Below are 22,834 nucleotides of genomic sequence, written 5' to 3' on the forward strand. Positions count from 1 at the left end.
GGAGGGCAAGGTGGGGGAGTTGGGCTCCTGGGGGCAGGAGGGGGCTCCTAGAGATTGAGGTGTCATCCAATCTCTTCCTGCACTGGCGAGCGGAGCTCATTAGTGCAGGAAATGGGATTAAATGCTGCCTCGGGCGTGGGTTCCTCGCTGAGGCCCCGAAATGAAACCGCGTCCCGTTCAATAGCGGAGTCGTTCTCTGTGCTGTCAGTGCCGGGAAACACCCGGCTAATCACGCTCGACACGGGACTGTGTTTCACTCACATTAAATCGCGCCCTTGAGCTCATTGATCTATATAGGGAGATTCTAACTAGCGGGTACACTTTAAGAATGACAGGTCTTCCTTTTAAGGAGGAGATGAGAGGAATTTCTTTCCATCAGAGGCTAACAAGTATATTAAAATCTCTTCCCCAGGCAACACCGGCACCAGACCTATTCGAGGATTGCCCTCTGGAATTGTCTCGCCGGCACAAACAGATGCCTACTATATCATATCCTGTGTACATAACGGCAAATATACTTTGTTCAAAAATCCAATAAAAAACATTTATATATAAAAAAAATCTCTTCCCCAGAAAATAGCGGAGGTTGGGTCACCGAACACATTCAAGACCGAGTTAGATAGATTTTGGATAAACAAGGGGTCAAGGGTTATGGGGTGGGTGGGGGTGAGAGGAAGGTGGAGTTGAGACCACAGCCAAATCAGCAATGGTTTCATCTTACGGCAGGGCGGGCTCCAAGGGCCCAGGGCCAATGTCATTGCACAGGATCTGAATCCAGCACTTTTTAAATTCTCATCTTTTTCCTCAAACCCCCTCCATGGCTTTGCCACTCCCTACATTTGTAACCTCCTCCAGTCCAGCAACCAGCCAAGATATCTGTGCTCCTACAACTCTGGCCTCTTACACTTCCTCGATTTCACTGCTACTTCATATTGGCCATGATTAGGCCAGATGATCTGCAATTCCCTCCCTAAACCTCTCCACCTCTCTCGCTCCTTTAAGACGTTCTTAAAACTCACCACTTTGACAAAGCTTCTGAACAACGGAAACATTTTAAAAGTTTTTTTTTGCTGTTTATGCTGAAGCGGCAAGTCCAGTGATTCTTACCTTTCGCAAACATTGGTAAAATGTCAGGACTCCCCCAGCACCAGGTGTGTGTGCTCTCGTTAAAAACAGAATCAAATTCTACTGGGTTCTCTTTCCAACCTGCAAGAAGTAAAATATTAAAGCAAGAAGCTGCACCTAATTAATTACTCAGCAAGGTACACAAACTTCTGAAATTCTGCTAACTTCGACATCACTACAGTTGCTCCTCAGGATAGTGTCCTCAGCCCAAACATCTTCAGATGCTTCATCATGGACCTTTGCTCCAACGTAGGGTCAGAAGTGGAAATGTCCACTGACCGTTGCAGTGTCCAGTACCATTCGTGACTTCTCAGTTGCCTAAGTAGTCCGTGCCCACATGGATTCCCACGGCATCGGCCCAGTCTGTCTTCTCCTCTCCAAAAGCACAAATCCTGGAACACACTGCCTGATTAGCAGGCTGCCTCAGCTTAAGTCCACTATTTAAAGGCACATTCCAATTATGAGTCCATGACCAAGAATAATAAAGTAAAACAAAAGAAATGGGAACAAAGGGAAATCAAAAGGAAGGAGCCTTAACAGTTTTAAGATTGGCTGCCATGCTTTAGTAATCTTGATTTGGCGACTGGGTGCATCAGGTTCGATGGAGCACAGAGCATCCGGCCACTAGCCCTATATTATCCCATCCTCAGTGCTCATCGAAAGGTTGCAGGTGGCTGAGCGGATGGAGAAATCTCCCCCAGCTGGGGCCTAGGCTGTGGGTTGCTTGAGCGTAGGCATGGTGGAAGTAAAGGTGCTTCGCTGGTTATGATCCTCGAGAGATTCTGTGTGTTCGTTGATCCAGCCTTGGCATCAGCCTTCTCGAGCAACATAGATGGTGTCTTTATCCTGCAATTCTTCTATAATCCTGGACGTTACTCCCTTGTGATTATGTTGCTGATTATTTATTGATGTCTCCTCTCCTGCAAGGCAGTGCGAGGTGTGAGCGTGAGGGCCAGTGTCCTCTGTTATCCTGTTCGAGCCAAATCATATTGAGTCAATTGTGTGAAATGTGGTCTGTGCACTGTTTTACTTCTTTTTGTCATTATGTGTTATAATCTTTGTGGCTTTGTGGGGCTTTATTGACACTCTTATCTCATTGATACCGAAGATGAGTGGAGCCAGTGGAGGGAGATGGGTGGATGGTGGAGTTGGATGATAGGGTTGGTTCAGTCCGCACTGAGATTGAAGATAGCCCTCCAGTTAGAGCTAACAATATTGGGTTTTTACTTTGGTCTTCTGTTATTTTGAAGAATCTCCTTCAATGGCCCAGGCAGATTATGTATCCTGAGGAGGACTGTGTTCCTTTTGACACTTCTTTGAGGTTGGGGTTTTTCCTCTGGGTCTTTTCAGAATGGGGGGATATGAGTGGTGGCGCACGCTGAGGTGGATTTGGTTAAGTGTTTGGCTGGTCTGTTAAGAGAGAGACTGGTCCCCTTTAGAACTGGGGTTTTCATGTATTTCTTTTGTAAGGGTGGGGCTAAAGAATCCGTGATTGGTTCCTGCATGGGTGCAGGTAGGGTTGGTATCCGAGGAGAGGAGACTCTGGTGTCTCAATGGTGTCTCTGGTACTGCTGAAGTTGAGGGAGATATATATTGATGTGCGCCCAAACATGGCGTGGAAAACTTATCCTAAATTCTCGTGGTAATTGCGAGCAGGCGCATCATGGGAGGGTGGGCACAATTTCACAATGTTTTCATAGCTTCATCCTGTTTCTCCTTTGGTCTCTGGTGGGGCTTAATGAGGCATCTAGCTTTGTCTACTGATTGTATCGAGCCAGTGATAATGTTGTTCTCCTGTTCCCATCCGTGTATATCGAGCTGTATTTTTCCTTGCTTACAGCAGTGCATTTATTTTGCAATTCTGCTGCGTTGTTTTCAAAAATGTAAAATCCTAATAAATATACTTTCATAAATGGATGTGCAAATTGCTGTTGCAATGCTCGACTGAGCAAGGCTGGCGGAACAGGTAACATATCACGTTTCATAATGCTGCAGATTTTAAATGGACGCAAAGTGAGGTTGTTACGAAATAAGGCTAAAACGTCCAGATAATGACGGTTTATATTTTCACAAAACAGCTCAAAGGTTGCTCAGATAAACTTTATAGAGTATGGCATCCTTAAACCTGAAAGATGACAATGAGACACGTGTGCAATTTAGTTGCCTTAATACTGGGCAATAAATATTAATTTGCACAGCCAGATGCAGAGTAAACTGTAATTTACTAACCAACTAAAGAAGTCACAAATAACACCCACATTATTAACAGACCTAAGTGATAATCACCTCATGGGGGAGGGGGTTATTCTTTGTATTCACATTTCGCATTCATTAATTTTCTTTATAATTCATACTTTGGTGTTTAACGAGATCACTTTGGAGCTTGCAGAAAAGGAAACAATTATAATCTGCAAGCCAAATGCAAATATACAAATTAATTAAGTACTGCCTACCTTTAGCAACAGCACTGACGTCTTCATAAAACCCTGCAATCAGAGCCACATGACCAGGTCTGGATTCAGTAGGAACCCGCGTGTGGGACACACCCCAACTTCCACTCTGCTCCACCACATTCCTGCATGCACAAAAACAACTTACAGAATCAGGCATGCAAGAAGCAGGACATGGGTTTGGTTCGATACTTTTCACATTCATTTTAAAAACTGCTACGTGATTAATATTATTTTTTAAAAACTAAGAATAATCTGTTGTGTTCAGAGTGCACCTGGAGAAGCCAAGTGAATCTAACAATGAGGATCATACCAAACCATTAATGAACACCTTCTTTATCTCCTTCATCTTCCCCGACCTATCTGGCAACACCAGATTGGCCACTGCTATTTACAATCCCATGCCACATGTTGCACATCCCAGTACATGGGAAATCGCACCAAATCCCTTCTCCGCTTGCCTGATCTGGCCGCTGGGGTGATCTTAGAGGATCGAGACAAGAGGAGCAAATTAATTTTTCAAATTTCACCACCAAACTGGTAATTTGCCTTATTTGCTATCGGTCAGGCCTTTGTCCAGATGAACTAAACATCACATTTGCCCACAAAGTAACAGCGTCTTTGAGTCCAAGTTTCAGCCAGTGGAAAATCCTGCGATCTTTGCCACATGAAACAAACCTAATTTACTATCTCTGCAGGCAGCAGAAAAAGGAGAGTTCCTGCTGCCAATCTGTGCTACATTTGAATTCACTGCATTATTTAGTCCCCAAATAACTTTGTTTTATGATATCTATATTTCCACAGAGTGGCTCATTTCAGTATGTGGGGCTGCAGCAACAAAGCTGGAATTTATTGGCTAATCTGTGATCTGCTTTCTCACAGTTATTGATGCCACACCATGTCTACACTGTTTGTTTCTTCTTGCAGCTCGTGGTTCAATCCAACTGAAAAAAAATGTATCTATAATAAGATAACGTTGAGTGTGTTTCCTCCAAATAAAAATCACAAATTTCTCCCTTTTTATGAAATGTGGGTTCTACCTTAGCCTCAACCAATTGGACATTATTCATGTGGAAACCTTATCAAAAACAGCGCGAGGCCATTTGATTGGAAGAAATGTTACTGCTGAGCACACCTTCAACAGGTCAGGAGTCAGAACCTTATCAAATGTCCACAGACAAAATGGGCTGGATTTTCCACAGCCCGATGCTGTATTCGCGGCTGACGCCAAGGCGGAGTATCCAATATGATGCCATAATCGGGCCCGGCGCCAGTTCGGCGATTCTCCGGCCACCGCAAATCGGCGCCACCCGGGCGTACGCCGCGCCGCCAGGGGCCCATTGCCAGAAGCCCGCTCAGCAATCCTCCGACCCTGACCGGCCAAGTTCCCAATGGTGTGGAACTAACCTGCTCGCGTGGCGGCTGCGGACTCAGTCAGCGGCCGTCCTGTTTGGAGCAGGCAGATCAGAGACCGGGGGGGGGCCTCATAGGCGGCCGGGGACTTAATGTGCAGGCATTGAGGGTCGGGCGTGCAGCTGATTAGGGGATCTCTTTCTTCGGTCTGGCTGCACAGTCCGAGTCCGCCATGGAGCACGGCGTGGCCGCTGGAGACAGCCGCCGTGCGCATGGGCGGCCTCTGACCCGGAAGTGCGGGGGCCCATATCTGCAGCAAAAACTGCGAGATTTACTCCGGGTCCCTGTTAGCACCCTGCAGGGCTGAGAATTTGTTTCACTTTTTTTGCAGGAATTTCAGGAGTAAAACCCTGTTTTGACGCCAGCGTGGGGACATGGTCTGAATAATGGAGAATCCAGCCCAATGTGTTTCTGGCAGAATAGACAGCACTCCTGAGGCAATCCCAAAAATCAAAGAAGTGGATAAAATATTTTAAACTTTTACGTCACTGTACAACAAATAAACGTAATAATAAAACATAAAACACACACATAATTGAAAGCTGTGTGTGCATGGAAGGAATAATCTCAAGCTAGAAATAAAGTATTTGATCTAAGACAATTCTGGGACTTTCTTCCAATCTCATTTATGTGGAAGGCACATCACAGAAACAGGTCATTTGGCCCATCAAGTCCATGCTGGTACTGATTCTCCACATGGCCTTCTTCATAGCTCTCTTCGGTTAAAGGTGAGCTCAGCTGTAACATTTCTTTTAATCAAATTGCCTTGCTCTGCTTTTGTTAAGATTTCCACATAAATAACACCTGCTATTTCTTTCTATCTCCCGAAAATGCATTTTTGCTATTTACCTCAACTGTTCCTTGTGACAGTGAGTTCCACTTCCGCAGCACTCTCTGGGTATAAAAAGTTTCTCTTGAATTCCTACAGGATTTACTAGTGACGGACTGGTGCCTTTCCTCTTTTGGGGAAGAATAAAAAAGAAACATCTTCTCAATGTTAACCCAATAAAAACCTTCCATAATCCCAATGACATGGTTTTTTAAAAAAGTGCTCCACGTCATTGCTCCTACCGGAGAAATGGCGAACGTGTTTGTCCATTCTCATCCAGCTCAAACAAGGTGTCTGCACGCAACCCATCAGCAACAAAGAGGACAAGACGCTGAGCCGGTGGTGTTAGTGCCGTTCGATGAGGAGTCATTCCATGTACCAGGGGAGAGGTGAAATAGATGTCGAAAATGGAGGCAAAGAAAATGAGATGCACAAGCAAACCCATCAGGAAGAACGTCAGCATGTTTGCAAACTAAAATCCGATCACTTCATTCCAGGAAAAACTGAAAAGCAAACAGAAGCATGGGAATATTTTAGCAGTTCGCTTGGGAGTGGGTAAATTTCTGACAGAGCTGAATCCTTTCGCTCGCAACCTCAAACTGGCATTGTTTTATAATAATTACAGTTTAAATCGTCCGTTCTAACATGCGCAGGTATTCATCAACCTCTCAATTCTTGTGAGCCTTTTGGATATGATAGTTCCTCACAGCTTAACTATTTTTGGGGAAAGAATGCTTGCAATAAGAAATATCTCATGGAAAATAAGGTCTTTTAGTATTCATTTTCAAAAAAATGGTTAACTATAGGTTACTGGCTCTGAAATTTGTAATTCATTTTTAAGGTTTCAGTTTTACGTCACAGGAAAATCATTTCTCCACCCATTTCTCATACTTAAAGTCTAAAAGAAACCAAATAATAAATAAAACATGAAAAATATTGGACAGGATTCTGCAATAATGGGGCAATGTCCCCACGCCAGAGTGAAAAGCTGCAGCAACTGCCCCCAATAATGGGGAATACTCCCCCTCCTCGGGGGCTAGGTCGGTGCCGGAGTGGTACCCACAGCTCCAGCCGGCGCGGAATTGCCGGCGTGATTCCCCGCATGCGTGCTACGGCCAGCGTGATTCCGCGCGTGCACGGGGGGTTCCTTTTTTCGCGCCGGCCTCCGGGCAATATGGCGGAGCCCAACAGGGGCCCGGCACGGAGGAACATAAGCCCCCACGGAACCAGTCCGCCGATCGGTATCCCCGGCCGCGGGCCAGGCCACTGTGCACCCCCCCCCCGGGGGTCGGATCACCCACCTCCCCCTCCCTCCAGGACGGCCCCTGCAGACACATCTTCCAGGTCCTGCCAAGTAGGACCTGAGTAGCCCACACCGGCGGGACTCGGCTGAACTTGGCAGCCACTCGGCCCATCGGGGCCCGGATAATCGCCGGGGGGGGGGGGGGGAGACTTTCAACGGAATCCCGTGGGTGCCCGAAAATCGGCGGGGGCGATTCGGGAAGCCGGCATTGGGGCGTGATCCCCCCCGAGGATTCTCCGACCTGCCGCGGGGTCGGAGAATCCCAGCCATTATTTCTTCATTATTTGATCAACTATGGTTGTTCCAATGGCACCCATGGCTGAGATTTCTATGTGTCACACGTCCTCCTTAACCTGGTTTTCCTCAGCCCGGGGTTGCAGAGTCAATTGTAGGACGACCAGGACTGCTGTCCCAGTTCAGATCAACTAACTTAAAACAGAAATCAAACGTGGGACTATCTGATAGGTATCGATCATCTGAGCACAGCATAGAGTGTATTTACTCATTGAACCAGGAGATAAATATATTGAAGTCATTCTTGATTTCTTCAAATACCGCCAATCAAAGTGGACATTTCCTTGAAGACTCCCAGCGTGACAGAACAAAGAGTTTCAATTCCCTCTTTCGGTCCTCAGTGTGAAATGACAATATATTCACAGAGATACACATAATAATAATCATCCTTATTGTCACAAGTAGGCTTACATTAACATTGCAATGAGGTTACTGTGAAAATCCCCTAATCGCCACATTCCAGCATCTGTTCAGGTACACAGAGGGAGAATTCAGAATGTCCAATTCACCTAACAGCACGTCTTTCGGGAGTTGTGGGAAGAAACCGGAGCACCCGGAGGAAACCCACGCAAACACGGGGAGAACGTGTAGACTCCGCACAGAGTGACCCAAGCCGGGAATCGAACCTGGGACCCTGGTGCTGTGAAGCAACAGTGCTAACCACGGTGCTACCGAGTCACCCTATACTAAACGCATTATAAATGTGCACCTCCCAACACAACAACAGCTTCACTCTGTCCATATTTATATATAATTAGTTTGGGTAAACTGGTGAACCTGTTCCTATTTATAGATTTTGCCCTGCACAAGGATCTGCTGGGATTTGAACACAATATCACCTGTTCACCGGTTGGCGCTTTAACCAACAAAGTCAGAGAGTCAAATGGGCTGTTCCTATTCACAGGAGCACAAGTGAGTCCCCAGTTAATGTGCATTACCAGGTTAGAAATGAATGCAATTAGAGTAAGGGTTTTACAGCACAGCAGAGGCCCTTCGTGTCCACGCTGACCATTAAGTACCTATCTACTCGAATCCTATTCTCCAGCACTCAGCCTGTAGCCGTGCATGCTGTGGCGTTTTAAGGGCTCATCTGAATACTTTTTACATGTTGTGAGGGTTCCCATCTCTACCATCTTTCAGGCAGCAAGTTCCAGATAACAACCGCCCTCTGGGTGAAAACGTTTTTCCTCACATCCCCTCTAAACCTCTATGCACCCTGGTTACTGCTCACTCCGCGAAGGGGAAACGTTCTTTCCTATTCACTCTATCAGAGCCCCTCATAATCTTAGGCACCTCAATCAGTAACCCCCCCCCCGCCTTCTCTGCTTTAAAGAACACCCTGGCCTATCCAATTTCTCTTAATAGCTGAAACACTGCAGCCCAGGCAACATCCTGGTGAATCTCCTTTGCACCCTCTCTCTCATGCAATCACTTCCTACAGTGTGGCGACCAGAACTGCGCACAGTACTCCAGTTGTGGCCTAACCAGAGTTTTATACAGGTCTATCATAACCTCCTTGCTCTCATATTCTATGCCTTGTCTAATAAAGGCAAGTATCCTGTATGCCATTTATTACATTTTTAAATATAAATTTAAAATGCCCAATTCTTTTTTTCCCAATTAAAGGGCAATTTAGCATGGCTTGCACATCTTTGGGTCGTGGAGGTGAGACCCACACAGACACGGGGAGAATGTGCAAACTCCACAAGGACAGTGACCCGTGGCCGGGATCAAATCCGGGTCCTCGGCACAAGGCAGCAGTGCTAACCACTGTGCCACGTGCCGCCCCCTCCCATATGCCTTCTTAACCACCTTATCTACTTGCCCTGCTGTCTTCAGGGATCTATGGGCATGCACACCAAGGTCCCTTTGATCCTCTGCACTTCCCCGGGCTCTACCGTTCATTGTATATTCCCTTGTCTGGTTAGTTCTTCCAAAATGCACTACGTCAAACTTTGCAGGGTTAAATTCTTTTTACCACTGCTCTTCCCAGCTAACCATCTAATTGTCCTGTCATCCAAGATTTTTCTCCTCACTGTTTACCACACCACCAGCTTTTGTGTCATCTGCAACCTTACTGATCATATCTCCTACATTCACATCCAGCTCATTAATGCAGAGAATTTAGCACTACGCTCTGGATTTCTCGCCTAAACTTTTCCTCCTCTTAAGTCACTTCTTAAAACCTACCTTTCTGAACAGACCTTTTTGGTCATCTGCCCCAGTATCGCCTTCTGTGGCTTGGTGTCAACATTTTCTTTTATAGTGCCTATGTGAAGTGCCTTGCAATGTCTGATTATGCGAAAGGCGTTTTATAAATGCAAGTTGTAGTTGGCGGCCTAAAATAATTTGCATTTATCTGGCACCTGTCGCAGCCACAGGACATTCTAAAGTGCTTCATAACAGATTTGACTACTTTTTGAAGTTCAGTTCAATGTTCCAATATGCAAAAAATAATATACATTGAAGATTTAAAAGCATCACTTCAATATAATGATGAGGAGATGCCGGTGTTGGACTGGGGTGAGCACAGTAAGAAGTCTTACAACACCAGGTTAAAGTCCAACAGGTTTGTTTTGAATCACTAGCTTGCGGAGTACAGCTCTATAAAGTCACACTGGAATCCCAGGTGAGCACTATAAAGTCACATTGGAATCCCTTTGATGGAAAAAGTGGATGGAACTTCCGAAAGGCATCATACAGGTGTGCTTCAACTTGAACCTCTGTCAATGATAACCTGGGACACACCCACTAATCTTGGCTGCAAAAAATATCTGAACAGCACAACATGTAACAAAGAGAAATAGACAAAATGTTGCTAGGATTTAGACTGAGAAGAATTGACACATATAGGCAACACATACCAGTGTGGTATATACGCACATTAATGGATGTTAGTCAGTTAGTCTGTTAGTCAGAATAGACAGAACTACAAAGGATGAGGAAATCTGGGAATTTGGTAAGACGGATGAATTTGAGGTTTAGCATGACTTAGATTAAATTTTGTGGTTTGATATTGTGAAAATGCTCACATAGCTACATAATTAAATATTTGGATAAACAAAACCTATTGCAATTCATCTTGAAAAGGAACAGCAGATACTGTCATCGGAGCACATGTCTGTGCTCCACATGGGTCTCCTTCCACCGTACCACCATAACATCTATTCATTTGTTCATCTTGCTCTCACTTAACTACATCCACTTGCTACAGAGCAAGTTTCACATCGTAACCACCCTTCGTTAAAAAAGATTTATCCAGAATCCCTTTGGAGAATAGGAATAGGAGGATATTATTTAGCCCCTCGAGCCTGTTCCACTCATCAACGAGATCCTGCCTGATCTGCAACCTACGCCCACACACCCACCTTTGCCTCCTATCCTTTAATACCGTTGATCAATCTCAGATTTAAAATTAATTGATCTTGATCAAATGCCATTTGCACAAGAGTTCCAAACTAGTGCCACATTTTGTGCGAAGTGTTTCTTTATTTCAGTCCTGAATGGTCTGGTTCAGACCCTGCCCCTTAGTCCTGCACTCCCCAACCAGCAGAAAGTTTCTCTCCATCTACCCTAACCGTTCCCTTTAAATATATTGAAAACTTCCCGGAATCTGCTAAATTCCAGGAAATCAAACCCTATCTCCCGAATTCAGTCGTGGCCATTAATTTAAGTGCAGCAATCTTGTCCATATCTACCAAACAAAAGTCAGCATAATATTCGAGAACTCTCATCAGCTCTTTCCAGATAGTTGTACTTAAAGACCTTTCAGGCTTTGCACATCTGGTTCACGAATGCCCTGTAGAGTTAGAAATCTGGCCATTTTAAATTGTCCGAAGCAAGAACAGTGCATCAGCGGTGGAGGGAGTGAATGTTGAAGGTGGTGAATGAGATGCCAATCAAGCTGCTTTGGCCTGGTTAGTGTTGAGCTTCTGGAGTATTGTTGGATCTGCCAGGTGTGTGGGGAATATTCCACTACACTGCTGACTTGTGCCCTGTAGATGGTGAACAGGCTTTGGGGGGTCAGGAGGTGAGTTATTCACCCCAGGATTCCCAGCCTCTGACCTGATCATGTAGCCACAGTTTTTATATGGCTTGTCTTGTTCAGTTTCTGGTCAATGATAATCCCCCAGGAAGGTGATAGTGGGGGAATTCAGCTAAGGTAATGCCACTGAATGTCAAAGGGTGATGGTTAGATCTCCACCAATATGAGATGGTCATTGCCTGGCATGCGTGCGGCGTGAATGTTACATCCACTTATTAGCCTTAGCAGGAAGTCAGAATATTGCCCAGCTCTTGCTGCATTTGGACATGGACTGCTTCAGTATCCAAGGGGTTGTGACTGCTGAACACTGTGCAATCATCAGTGAACATCCCCACTTCTGACCATATGATGGAGGGATGGTCATTGATGAAACAGTGAAGATAGTTGAGCCTAGGACAGTACCCTGAAGGACTCTTGTAGTGGTGTCCCAGAACTGCGAAAATTGACCTCCAACCACCATCTTCCTTTGTGCTAGATATGAATCCAACTAGTTGAGCTTTCCCAGATTCCCACTGACTTGTGCTCCTTGATACCACAGTCGGTCAAATTCTGCCTTGAGTCAAGGGCAGTCACTCTTACCACACCTCTCAAGTTCAGCTCTTTTGTCCATGTTGGCACCAAGGCTGTAATGAGGTGAAGAGCTGAGTGACCCTGGGAGACCCCATATTGAGCGTCAGTAAGCAGGTTTTTTTCTGAGTAAGTGCAACACTGTCAACAACACTTTCCATCATTTTACGGATGATCAAGAGAAAACTGATGAGGTGATAAGTGGCCAAGTTGGATTTGTCCTGCATTTTGTTGACAGGACATTACTGGGCAATTTTTCCCATTGATCTAGCTGCATGGGAACAGCTTGCCAAAAGTTGCAGCTAGTTCTGGAGCATAAGTCTTCAGACTATGCCAGAATATTATCAGGACCCATATCCGTTCCAATATCCAGTGCGTTCAACCATTTTTGATGTCATGCGCAGTAAATCAAATTGGCTGAGATCTACAGTGGTGATGTGGATCTCCGGAGGAGACCGAGCGCCAGGCTACCAGGTTCGATTCCTTGTTTGGGTCACTGTGTGTGCGGAGTCTACACGTTCTCCCCGTGTCTGCATGTGTTTCCTCCAGGTGCTCCAGTTTCCTCCCACAAGTCCCAAAAGACAAACTCGTTAGGTCATTTGGACATTCTGAATTCTCCCTCAGTGTACCCGAACAGGCGTCGGAAAGTGGTGACTAGTGGCTTTTCACAGGAACTTCATTGTAGTGTTAATGTAAGCCTACTTGTGACAATAAAGATTATTATTTATTTTTTAAAATTTTAGATAGATAACCACTCGGCACACATAGTTGAAGATAGCTCCAAATGCTTCAGTCTTGTCTTTTGCACTGATGTGCTGGGCTTCCTCGTCACTGAGAATGAGGATATTTGTGGAGCCTCCCCCGCCAGTTAGTTGTTTAATTGTCCAGCAGCATTTGTGACTGGATGTGGCAGGACCTCAAGAGCTTACATCTGATCCAGTGATTGTGGGATCATTTAGTTATATCCATCATATTCTGCTTCCGCTTTTTGTCATGCAAGTAGCCGGTTATAACGTCACCAGGTTGACACCTCACTTTTCGGTTTGTCTGGTGTTGCTCCTGTCATGCCCTCCTTCACTCTTCATTGAACCATGGCTGATCCCCTGGCTTGATGGTAATGGTAGAGTGAGGGATATTGCAGGCCATGAGGTTACAGATTGTGGCTGTATACCATTCTGCTGTTGCAGTTTTGTGTTGCTACATCAGATTGAAATCTATCTTATTTAGCAGGGTTGTAGTGGCACGCAACATAATACCTTAATGTTAATTAAGGAATCTTGTGCCCATAGTAAGCAAACAAATTAAAATGCTTACAAAAAAATATTTTGAATGAAAAAAAATGAAATGAAAATCGCTTATTGTCACGAGTAGGCTTCAATGAAGTTACTGTGAAAAGCCCCTAGTCGCCACATTCCGGCACCTGTCCGGGGAGGCTGGTACGGGAATCGAACCGTGCTGCTGGCCTGCTTTTAAAAGCCAGCGATTTAGCTGAGTGCGCTAAACCAGCCCCTGATTATAATGACTATAATGATTATAATGACTTACCTTCGATTCTATTGGGAATCTCCAAACCAGTCAGTCAGAATGGTTATCGTACTAAATCCCAATGATTTCTCGTTGCTAGCTGATTTTCCCAGGGTTTTTTTTTAATTGAATGCTCTCTAACTTCTGAATTCTGACTTGCTCCATTTTCCTTTTTTTCAAATTTTTTTATTCTTTTCCTTTTTCACATTTTCTCCCAAATTTATACCCACCAACAATAAGCAGTAACGAATATAATGTCAATCCCCATGTCAACAACAACAATCCCATCCTCCCACCAAACCCCAAACAGCATCCTGCATGTTAACATAAACAAATAACAAAAAGGAATCAGGAATCACCCATAGTCACCATTAACACATACAGTCAAAATCCTGTAACTCGCTCCCTAACAGCACCATGGTTGTACCTATACCTCAGGGACTGCAGTGTCCTTGTGGAGTTAGAGTCCCGTCTTCACATTGAGGATACCCTCCTTCATGTTGTGTGGCACTACCACCGTGCTAAATGGGATAGACTTCAAACAGATCTAGCAACTCAAGACTGGGCATCCATGAGGCGCTGTGGGCCATCAGCAGGATTGTATTCAACCACACCCTGCAACCTCATGACCTGGCATATCCCCCACATTACCATTACCACCAAGCCAGGGGATGAAGCCTGGTGCAATAACGAGTGCAGGAGAGCATGCCAGGAGCAACACCAAACATACCTTAAAATGAGGTGTCGACCTGGTGAAGCTACAACATAGGACTGCTTGTGAGCCGAACAGCATATGCAGCAAGTAATAGAGCCAAACGATTCCACAAAAAATACATCAGATTTAAGCTCTACAGTCCTGCCACATCCAGCTGTGAATGGCGGTGGACAATTTAACAACTCACTGGAGGAGGAGGCTCCACAAATGTCCCCGTCCTCAATGATGGAGGAGCCCAGTACATCTGAGCAATAGAAAAGGCTGAGGCATTCGCAACAATTTTCAGTCAGAAGTGCCGAGTGGATGATCCAACTCGGTCTCCTCCGGAGGTCCCACAGCATCACAGATGTCAGCCTTCAGCCAATACGGTTCACTCCACGCCATATCAAGAAATGGATGATGGCACTGGATACTGCCAAAGCCATGGGCCCTGACAATATTCCCTTGCCTTGTTGTCCTGGCAAAGTGCATCACCTCACACTTATCTGGATTGAATTCCATTTGCCTCTGACCAGCTCATCAATATCCTCCTGTAATCAAAGATTATCCTCTTCACTATTTACCACTCCACCAATGTTCCTATCATCTGCAAACTTACTGATGAACCCTCCTACATTCATAGCTAAATCATTTATATAAACCACAAACAGCAAGGGCCCCAACACTGATCCCTGCTGGATCCCACTGGACACAGGTTTCCAGTCAAAAAAACACCCCTCGACCATCACCCTCTGCTTCCTACCACTCAGCCAATTCTGGATCCAATTTGTCAAATTTCCTTGGTGTGTGCTGTGTAAAAATAATGTTTTCATATGTCGCCTCTGGTTCTTTTGCTAATCACCTTAAATCTGTGCGCTCTGGTGATACTGACAGTCCTGCTGCTGGAACGGTTCCCCTTTATTTACTCCATTCCTAGCTCTGCACACTTCTATTAAACCTCCTCTGAGCCATTGTGAAGGACTCTTCCAAAAGGAAAAAAATATTTTCCAGGAAGGTAGAGATGGGACATAGGAATTAGGAGCAGAAGTAGGCAATTCAGCCCTTTAGCCTCCTCCACCATTCAATCAGATCATGGCTGATCTCTTTGTGGTCTCAAAGCCACCTCCCTACCTTTTTCCCACATCTCTTTAACCCATTTTAAAAATCTATATCTATATTTTTATATCTATTTCCCTCTTGAACCATTTAATGGCTCAGATTCCATCGAACTATCGGGCAGCGAGATCTACAAATTCACTATCCTCTGCGAAAAGTAGTTCCTCCTCATCTCAGTTTTAAATATACTGCTTCTCAGCCTATATCTGTGACCTTTCATTCTAGATTGGCCCACAAGGAGGAATGTTTGGTCTACCTTTACTTTATCAATCCCTTTTAGTATTTTGTATACCTCGATCAGATCCCCTCTCATCCTTCTGAACTCCAGCGAGTATAAGCCCAAATTGTATAATCTCTCCTCATACATCAACCCCTTCATTCCCGGAATCAATATGGTGAAACTCCTCTGAACTGCTTCCAATTCCACCACATCCTTCCTCAAATAAGGGGAACAAAACTTTCTTATTACATATTGTACCTACAAACAGACTTTCTGCGATTCATGAACAAAGCCACCCAAATGCCTGTGCCCAGATGCATTTTGCATCTGCTTTCCATTTAGATTATAATATGCCTGACTATTTTTTTCGGCCAAAACGGATAAGCTCACACTTATCCACATTAAACTCCATCAGCCAAATTTTGGCCTATCTATATCCGCCTGTAAAGTCTGTGCCTCCTTGTCACTGCTTGCTTTACACCTATTTTAATATTATCGGCAAATTTTGCTATGTTACATTCTGTCCCTTGATCTGCTTGCAGATCATTTATATTGATTGTAAATAGTTGAGGTCAGGGACTGAACCCTGCCAGTTACAGTTTGCCAGCCAGAGAAGGGCCCATTTAACCGCACACTCTGCTTTCTGTCAGGCGGCCAATCCTCAATGCAATCTAGTCTTGAACCTCCAAACCCCTGCAATCTCACCTTCTGGAAGTATTTTATGCGGCACCTTGTCAAAGACCTTCTGGAAGGTGACACCTTCTTGGGGATACACATCCCCAAAGTGCCTGGACAAGTGATTGGGGCTAAAGTGGACACAACGTGACTCACTCAGTAGAGTTACTTCAGAGTTAGGTCTAGCAAGGACGGGTTTGATGATTTAAAAGGTTGTGAATGGGGGAACTAACCTGGCTGACTGTGGCTGTCAATGATCCATGGAGACCCACTGACCCTCCAGGATACAGCGCCGCGCCTGCGCAGTCCGTGCAACCTTTCACCCTCGACGTCGACACAGCCGATTGGCGCAAGAGGCTGTCCGTCAGCTGACGTCGCCAGGCCTGTTGTCCAATGGGCTGCCGGGAGGGGCGGGGTTTGTGCCGGAAGCTGTCGCCGGACTGCCAGCAGGAAGACGAGAGGCAAGATGGCGGCGTCTAGTGTCAACCCCTTCCTCAGCGACTCGGACGAGGAGTCCGAGCGGAGATCGCGGAAGAGCAGGGAGGCTGGCGCCCCGGGCCCCGCCGCGCACGTCGCCCCGCTGCCCCTGTCGCCTCAGCAGCCGGAGGCGGGTTACGGCGGGGCCTCGGCCGGCTTGCCGCCGGGGGCGGAGGCGCCCCGCGTTCCCCTGGATACCATCGCGGCCCAGCTGCTGCGCGACCAATACGTGCTCACCGCCCTGGAGTTCCACACCGAGCTGCAGGAGGCCGGCCGGGAGCTGCCCCGGCTCCGCGATTACTTCTCCAACCCCGGCAACTTTGAGCGGCACACGTCCACTCCCCCCAAGGACCTGGCTCCGGCCCCCGGGCAACTCAGTGAGTGGCGGTGGCCTGCACGGGGCTGGGTGGGACAGGGAGGGGAACTCCTCGGCCAAAGCGGGGTGCCGTTAATGCCGAGGCAGGAAAGAGAATGTGTGCGGCGGGGGGTGGGAAGGGAAGAGAGAGGGTTGACAGCCAAGGTGGATTCGCGTTGTCAGGAGTGGAGTCACAGAGCAGTTTGCTTTTGAAGGGCCGGGAGATAAACCTCTTAAAGGGGTTAGGATGAAAGTCGCGGGGCCAAGAGCACCCACGAGATTGGGGGTGGGCTGGGGGGGGAGAACAAGAAAAATGGGTAGATACACCTGAGAAGGTCAGACTGGAGGAAGGTGGGGAACTGCAGACAATAACATACGAGTGCAGTTATGTAGCTTTTGTTACGTAATATGATTAGAATTCTCATCTATGGTATCACCTTTTCGTATTGGGTAACTAGTCTTGGACATATGCATTGGCAGGTGCACAGTGTGATTTATATTTCACATGGTGTTTGAGTGTTATTTGGCTTTCTTATCAAGATTTCCTGTTTGCGACAATCAGTGTGTCACACTTGCTTGTGTGAGTACTACCCAATGTGCTGAGTGATCATAAGGCAGGATTGGATGAAGGTGGCTGGTTTGCCCATTTGATTTTGTTCTTCAGGGCCAGCTGGTTTGCACTGCAGCATCTAACTCTTTCTTGCTCTTTCTTGTGTTAGGCGGTGTTTTAACAACTGTTGAAAAAAATCATTGATTTTGTATCTGCTTTATGTTCACATCGGCTATTTTTAAAAAAAGGTCCATTTGCACATTTTCTTATTTTTTATCTGCGTGGTGTTAATACCAGCTCTACCCTCCCAACTCCTCCCCTCTCAATTATTGGACTGCTTGTCTGACATACATAACTGGATGAGAAGAAAACTGCTTCCGTTAAATATTGCGAAGCAACATACAAACAAAATAGAAGCAGGAGGAGTCCATTCAGCCCTTCAAGCCTGCTCTGCCATTTATGGCTGATCATCACATTCAATACCCAGATCCAGCCTCTCTTCTTCCCCCGCCTTATCCCTTGATTCCTTTAGCCCCAAGAACTATATCTAATTGCTTCCTGAAATTATATAATGTTTTGGCCTCAACTACTTTCTGTGGTCGTGAATTTCACAGGTTCACCACTCTCTGGTGAAGAAATTTCTCCTCGCCTCGGTCCTAAAAGGTTTACTCCTTATCCTCAAACTATGACCCCTAGGGTGGCATGTTAGCAAAGTGGTTAGCACTGTTGCTTCACAGCTCCAGGGACTCTGGTTTGATTCCCAGCTTGGGTCACTGTCTGTGCGGAGTCTGTGTGGGTTTCCTCCCGAACCTCCGTTTTCCTCCCACAAAGTCCCGAAAATGTGCTTGTTAGGTGAATTGGACATTCTGAATTCTACCTCACTGTACCCGAACAGGCGTGGGAACTAGGGAATTTTCACAGTAACTTAATTGCAGTGTTAATGTAAGCCTACTTGTGTCACTAATAAATATCATTATTATTATAGTTGTGGACCCCCCCCCCCCCCCCCCACCACCATCGGGGACATTCAATCTACCTGTCTAATCCTGTTAGAATTGATCTCCTCTCATTCTTCTGAACTCCACTGATTGTAATAACCAATTTAATCTCTCCTCATATGACAGTCCCGCCATCCCAGGAATCAGCCTGGTAAACTTTCGCTGCACTCCCTCCATAGCAAGAACATCCTTCCTCAGATAAGGACACCAAAACTGCACACAATACGCCAGGTGTGACATCACCAATGCCCTATACATTTGCAGTAAAACGTCCCTATCCCTATACTCAAATTCTCTCGCTATGAAGGCCAACGTACCATTTGCCTTCTATACTGTTTGCTGTACCTGCGCGCTTACTTTCAGCGACTGATGCACGAGGACACCAAGGTCTCGCTGAGTATCAACCTCTCAATTTACACCCATTTGAATAATTATCTACCACTTTATTTTTGCTCCCAAAGTAGATAACCTTGACTGAAGTAATTATTTTCAGTGCCCAATCTAATTCAATAGCCATGAATTCCTCCCTCTGTGACAACACTTTGAGACTTAACCAGACTGATGTCATATTTTACCATGAGATGAACTTCAAACTACATATCTGTGCCATCACTAAGACTGCGAATTTCCACCTTTGTAATATTGTCTGTCCCTACCTCAGCTTATCATTGCTGAAACCTTCATCCATGTCCAGACTTGACGTTTCCAGCCAACGTCTGGCCACCTCCCACATTCTACCCTCCATAAACTCTGTCCATCTAACTCGTACCAAGTCCTATTCACCCATCACTCTCGTGCTGACTGACCTACATTGCCTTCCAGTAAAGCGAGATCTTGCCTTTAACATTCTCACCCTTGTTTTCAGATCCCTCTGTGCCGCCCTTCTGTCTCTGTAATCTCCTCCAACCTCATGACATGTCATATGTCTGAGAGGCCCTTGCAAACGAACTCAGCTCCTTTGAATATTTTAGTATCAATCCCAGTTTAGCACACATCACAGTGGAAATGCGTCAGATCGGAATGTGATTCAGCTTTGACAAAGAATTATCCAGGCTCAATACATTAGCTCTGTGTTCTCTCCACAGATGCTGTCAGTGCTGCTGAGATTGTCCAGCATGTTCTGTTTTTGTTTCAGATCCTTCGATGCTGCACCCTCCCTATTTTTGTTATCTCCTCCAACCACATGACTCTCGAAGCTCTCCTCTAATTCTGACCTCTTGAGCATCCCCAATTTTAATAGCTCTACTTTTGGTAACCTAGCTTTCAGCTGCCTGGGCCTGAAGCTCAGGAATTCCTTTCCAAAACCTCTTCCTCTCTTCCTCAAAACCAACCTACCTCTTTAACCAAGCTTTTGGTCATCTGCCTTAATATCTCGATGATTCGATGTAAATTTAACTGTCTTGCACTCATGTAAAGAGACTTTGAAGGTTTTATTACATTTAAAGTGCCGTATAAATACAGGTTATTGCTGCATCAGCCAAACATTACCTATCCTTGATTTCTTGTGTTGCTATTTGTAATAACATCCTGCGTTGTCAGAGTTGTTAGAACATATTGTGCATGTTGTTAGCGGATGGAAGTATGGGCTGTGAAAATTGCCTGGTTGATATTACAATATTAATTTTATTACATGATTTCTCAGTTATCAATGCTTTTGCTTTTGGATGAGAGAGTGCATAAAGTTGGACCTGTATGTTTGCTTGAATAATTATACGCCACTAAATTGCAAATCAATTTTGATTTTTTAAATCTCAATATTATTGGATTATAATTCAAATTTATGACGCTCTGGTAGGGTTGTTTGCTGTGCCAGTGCCCAGTGACAGCAACAGAGGGTTCTGGAAACTTTTGGCTGAGGTAAAGTAGCAAAGTGTCTGTTTCAGAGCCAGAATTTCTCTCCAGCTCAACGGTCCTAGTAGCATTGGATTGGACAGCAATTGAAAATTAGAAAAAGCATGTTTAATGACTCTTCCATATTTCATTCCAAGTATCTTGAAAGTTTTTAAAAGAGTTTAATTTCACTGATCTAATTCTGTGGGATTTTTTAAAGTAATTATCCAACCTGATGAGCTTCGACTGAACATTTCCTGAGTCTCATGATTATAAGCTAATTGCTTAAAATCTATCTACTCTAAATGACCCGTTTGTATTTAAACATGTTTCATGCTTCCTGTTCTGTCCAGTGTAACTACAGCTGTAAGAGCCACGAATTATGTACCCGTAACACATGCTGAGTGCTATTTATAATAAACTTGTACGCACAATGACTTTAAGATTTCAGCCTTGACTTTGCAGTGACTTTTGAGTCAGGCAGTCCTGGGTTCAAGGCCCCTCATATAGGAAACTTGACTGCATCAGCCAGTTGACACTGTAGTCCAACACTGAGGGAATTGTATGGAGTAATGTCATTCAGGTACAGTGTTAAATTAAGGTCCCCTCTGCCCCATCGGGGCAGATGTAAATGATCCCATGATGGCCTTTGATAAAGGGCAGTGGATTTTGCCTGTTATCCTAGATAGTTTTTATCTTTCAACCAAGACTGCATAAAACATTGTCTGGTAGGATATGGTGTGCAAATCACCCCGCACATATGTCAGTATTATAAAATTGACTGCACTTTGATATGTAAGTGCCTATGAAGCAGTTTAGGGCAGTGTGAAAAACGATATGTGTACACAAGTCTTTCTTTGTTGCTTACACTAAGAGGCAAGGTTTGCATGATATTAAACAACATATTGAATGGTAACAATATAGGTCCTTTGCTTGGATTCCAAACAATTAAGCACAAAAAAATCCCCCAGAATATGGTTTGAAGCTGAAGAATGCATTTGCACAATAAAATGGTATCGTTGCAAAACAGTTTTTGTTTCACGCTAACACTGCAGCTGTGATGTAAATGCTGAATCTGTACTATACTGGAATGAAACAGGAGAGAGTTCAAGCCTTCGCACCGGATTTATGCGTTGCATATATCATTGATGCAAGGCGGTTTGCACTTCACACTGACTCTTTAAATCTGTAGAGTGTGAATGCATCATAATTCCTTTGCAGCAAAAATAAAGTTTCAAATTGGCAGTTTGCAGCAAACATCGTCTTCTGTGGAGATATAAGCAGCTTTTTCTCATCGCCATGTTGCTACGTTTGCAATTATCAAATGTGTTTTAAAAGCAGTGTTATGGAAATAGGGAGAGAGTGAAAAATCAATGTTTGTGGAAAGCACATCCAAATATCTGTCGTCTTCCTGAAACAATTAAATAGCTGTTCCACATAGAGCTCTCTTTATTGGTTCAAGTCCGTAACATCCTCCAGCAGATATGCCTTCCCGAGAACTCGATTAGAAAAAGCCTTCTTGGCTAATGAGCTGATCTCAGCAATGATGTGATTGAGGATCAGCACTGTTGCCTAACCTGGCACTCAGACATAAGTCCAAGATTAAACTAACAGACACTAAAGTTGCTTGAGCAGGTGGTGTGCTTTAAAATTAATGAAAAATTGCTAGCCTATTTATAAAAGAATAAAATGTTTACCGAAGTTCAATAAAATGTATTGGAGCAATTAGATATTATTTTCCTCTGAAGACACCCAGTGTCTTTGAGAAATACTGTACATTTTTCAGTCCCCTTCTGGATAACTATCAAGAAAGGAGGACCAAATCGAATCTTTAGATTTCAGCTTAAGATAAAGGCCATTCTGATATTCAAATGCATTGCATTATTATAAAGCCACATCTACCAACCTTAATCTACCAAATTAAATCTGTCTTTTTGTTGAGAAGTATTAACTATTTTTCCTATCACACCATTTCCCTTTGGAATTTTTCCTTTTGAACCTTTCTCTGAAGGCACTGGTGCATGTTTGGTTGTTATTCAGTCAACCATGGCAACACACCTGTGGCATGTTGTACAGTTAATTAAATTGCACCCTGATTCTGAGCTTGAACAATTGGTGAGGGGAAGTGACAGAGGTCACGACAACAATATCTCCCTCAACGTCAGCAAAACTAAGGAGCTGGTCACTGACGTCAGGAAGCAAAGTAAATACACACCCCTGTCTCCATCAATGGTGCCACGGTGACGATGGTTGATAGCTTCAAATTCATCACCAATCTGTCCTGGTTCACCCACGTTGACGCTACCACCAAGAAAGCGCAGCAGCGCCTATACTTCCTCAGGAAACCAAGGAAATATGCATGTCCACAT

At 44.8% G+C, this 22,834-nt stretch overlaps 2 protein-coding genes across 12 annotated transcripts in view; one reads left to right on the forward strand and one right to left on the reverse strand.

Moving 5' to 3' along the window:
• The window catches only part of pign (phosphatidylinositol glycan anchor biosynthesis, class N), a 124,765-nt gene extending 108,142 nt beyond the window's left edge, over nucleotides 1-16,623 (reverse strand). For 2 of the 5 annotated variants that reach the window (XR_005460602.1, XM_038796542.1), the window contains exons 1-3: nucleotides 6,060-6,280; nucleotides 3,579-3,700; nucleotides 1,108-1,206 (exon numbers count right to left, since the gene is read on the reverse strand). Coding sequence is in view for 4 of the 5 variants with exons in the window: in XM_038796542.1 (XP_038652470.1) it covers nucleotides 1,108-1,206; nucleotides 3,579-3,700; nucleotides 6,060-6,280 (442 nt within the window). In the remaining variant the exon portion in view is untranslated. The other 3 variants (XM_038796540.1, XM_038796541.1, XM_038796543.1) reach the window with 3 other exon arrangements.
• Nucleotides 16,624-16,685: 62 nt separating this feature from the next.
• Nucleotides 16,686-22,834, forward strand: part of relch (RAB11 binding and LisH domain, coiled-coil and HEAT repeat containing) — a 117,500-nt gene continuing 111,351 nt past the window's right edge. For 3 of the 7 annotated variants that reach the window (XM_038796537.1, XM_038796538.1, XM_038796539.1), the window contains exon 1: nucleotides 16,688-17,109. In XM_038796537.1, the coding sequence (XP_038652465.1) occupies nucleotides 16,722-17,109 (388 nt within the window). In that variant the 5' untranslated portion in view covers nucleotides 16,688-16,721. Of the gene's footprint in view, nucleotides 17,110-22,834 lie in introns of all 7 variants that reach the window. The other 4 variants (XR_005460600.1, XR_005460601.1, XM_038796535.1 and 1 more) reach the window with 3 other exon arrangements.

Source organism: Scyliorhinus canicula, chromosome 5 (assembly GCF_902713615.1).
Source record: "Scyliorhinus canicula chromosome 5, sScyCan1.1, whole genome shotgun sequence".
Classification (NCBI taxonomy): Eukaryota; Metazoa; Chordata; class Chondrichthyes; order Carcharhiniformes; family Scyliorhinidae; genus Scyliorhinus; species Scyliorhinus canicula.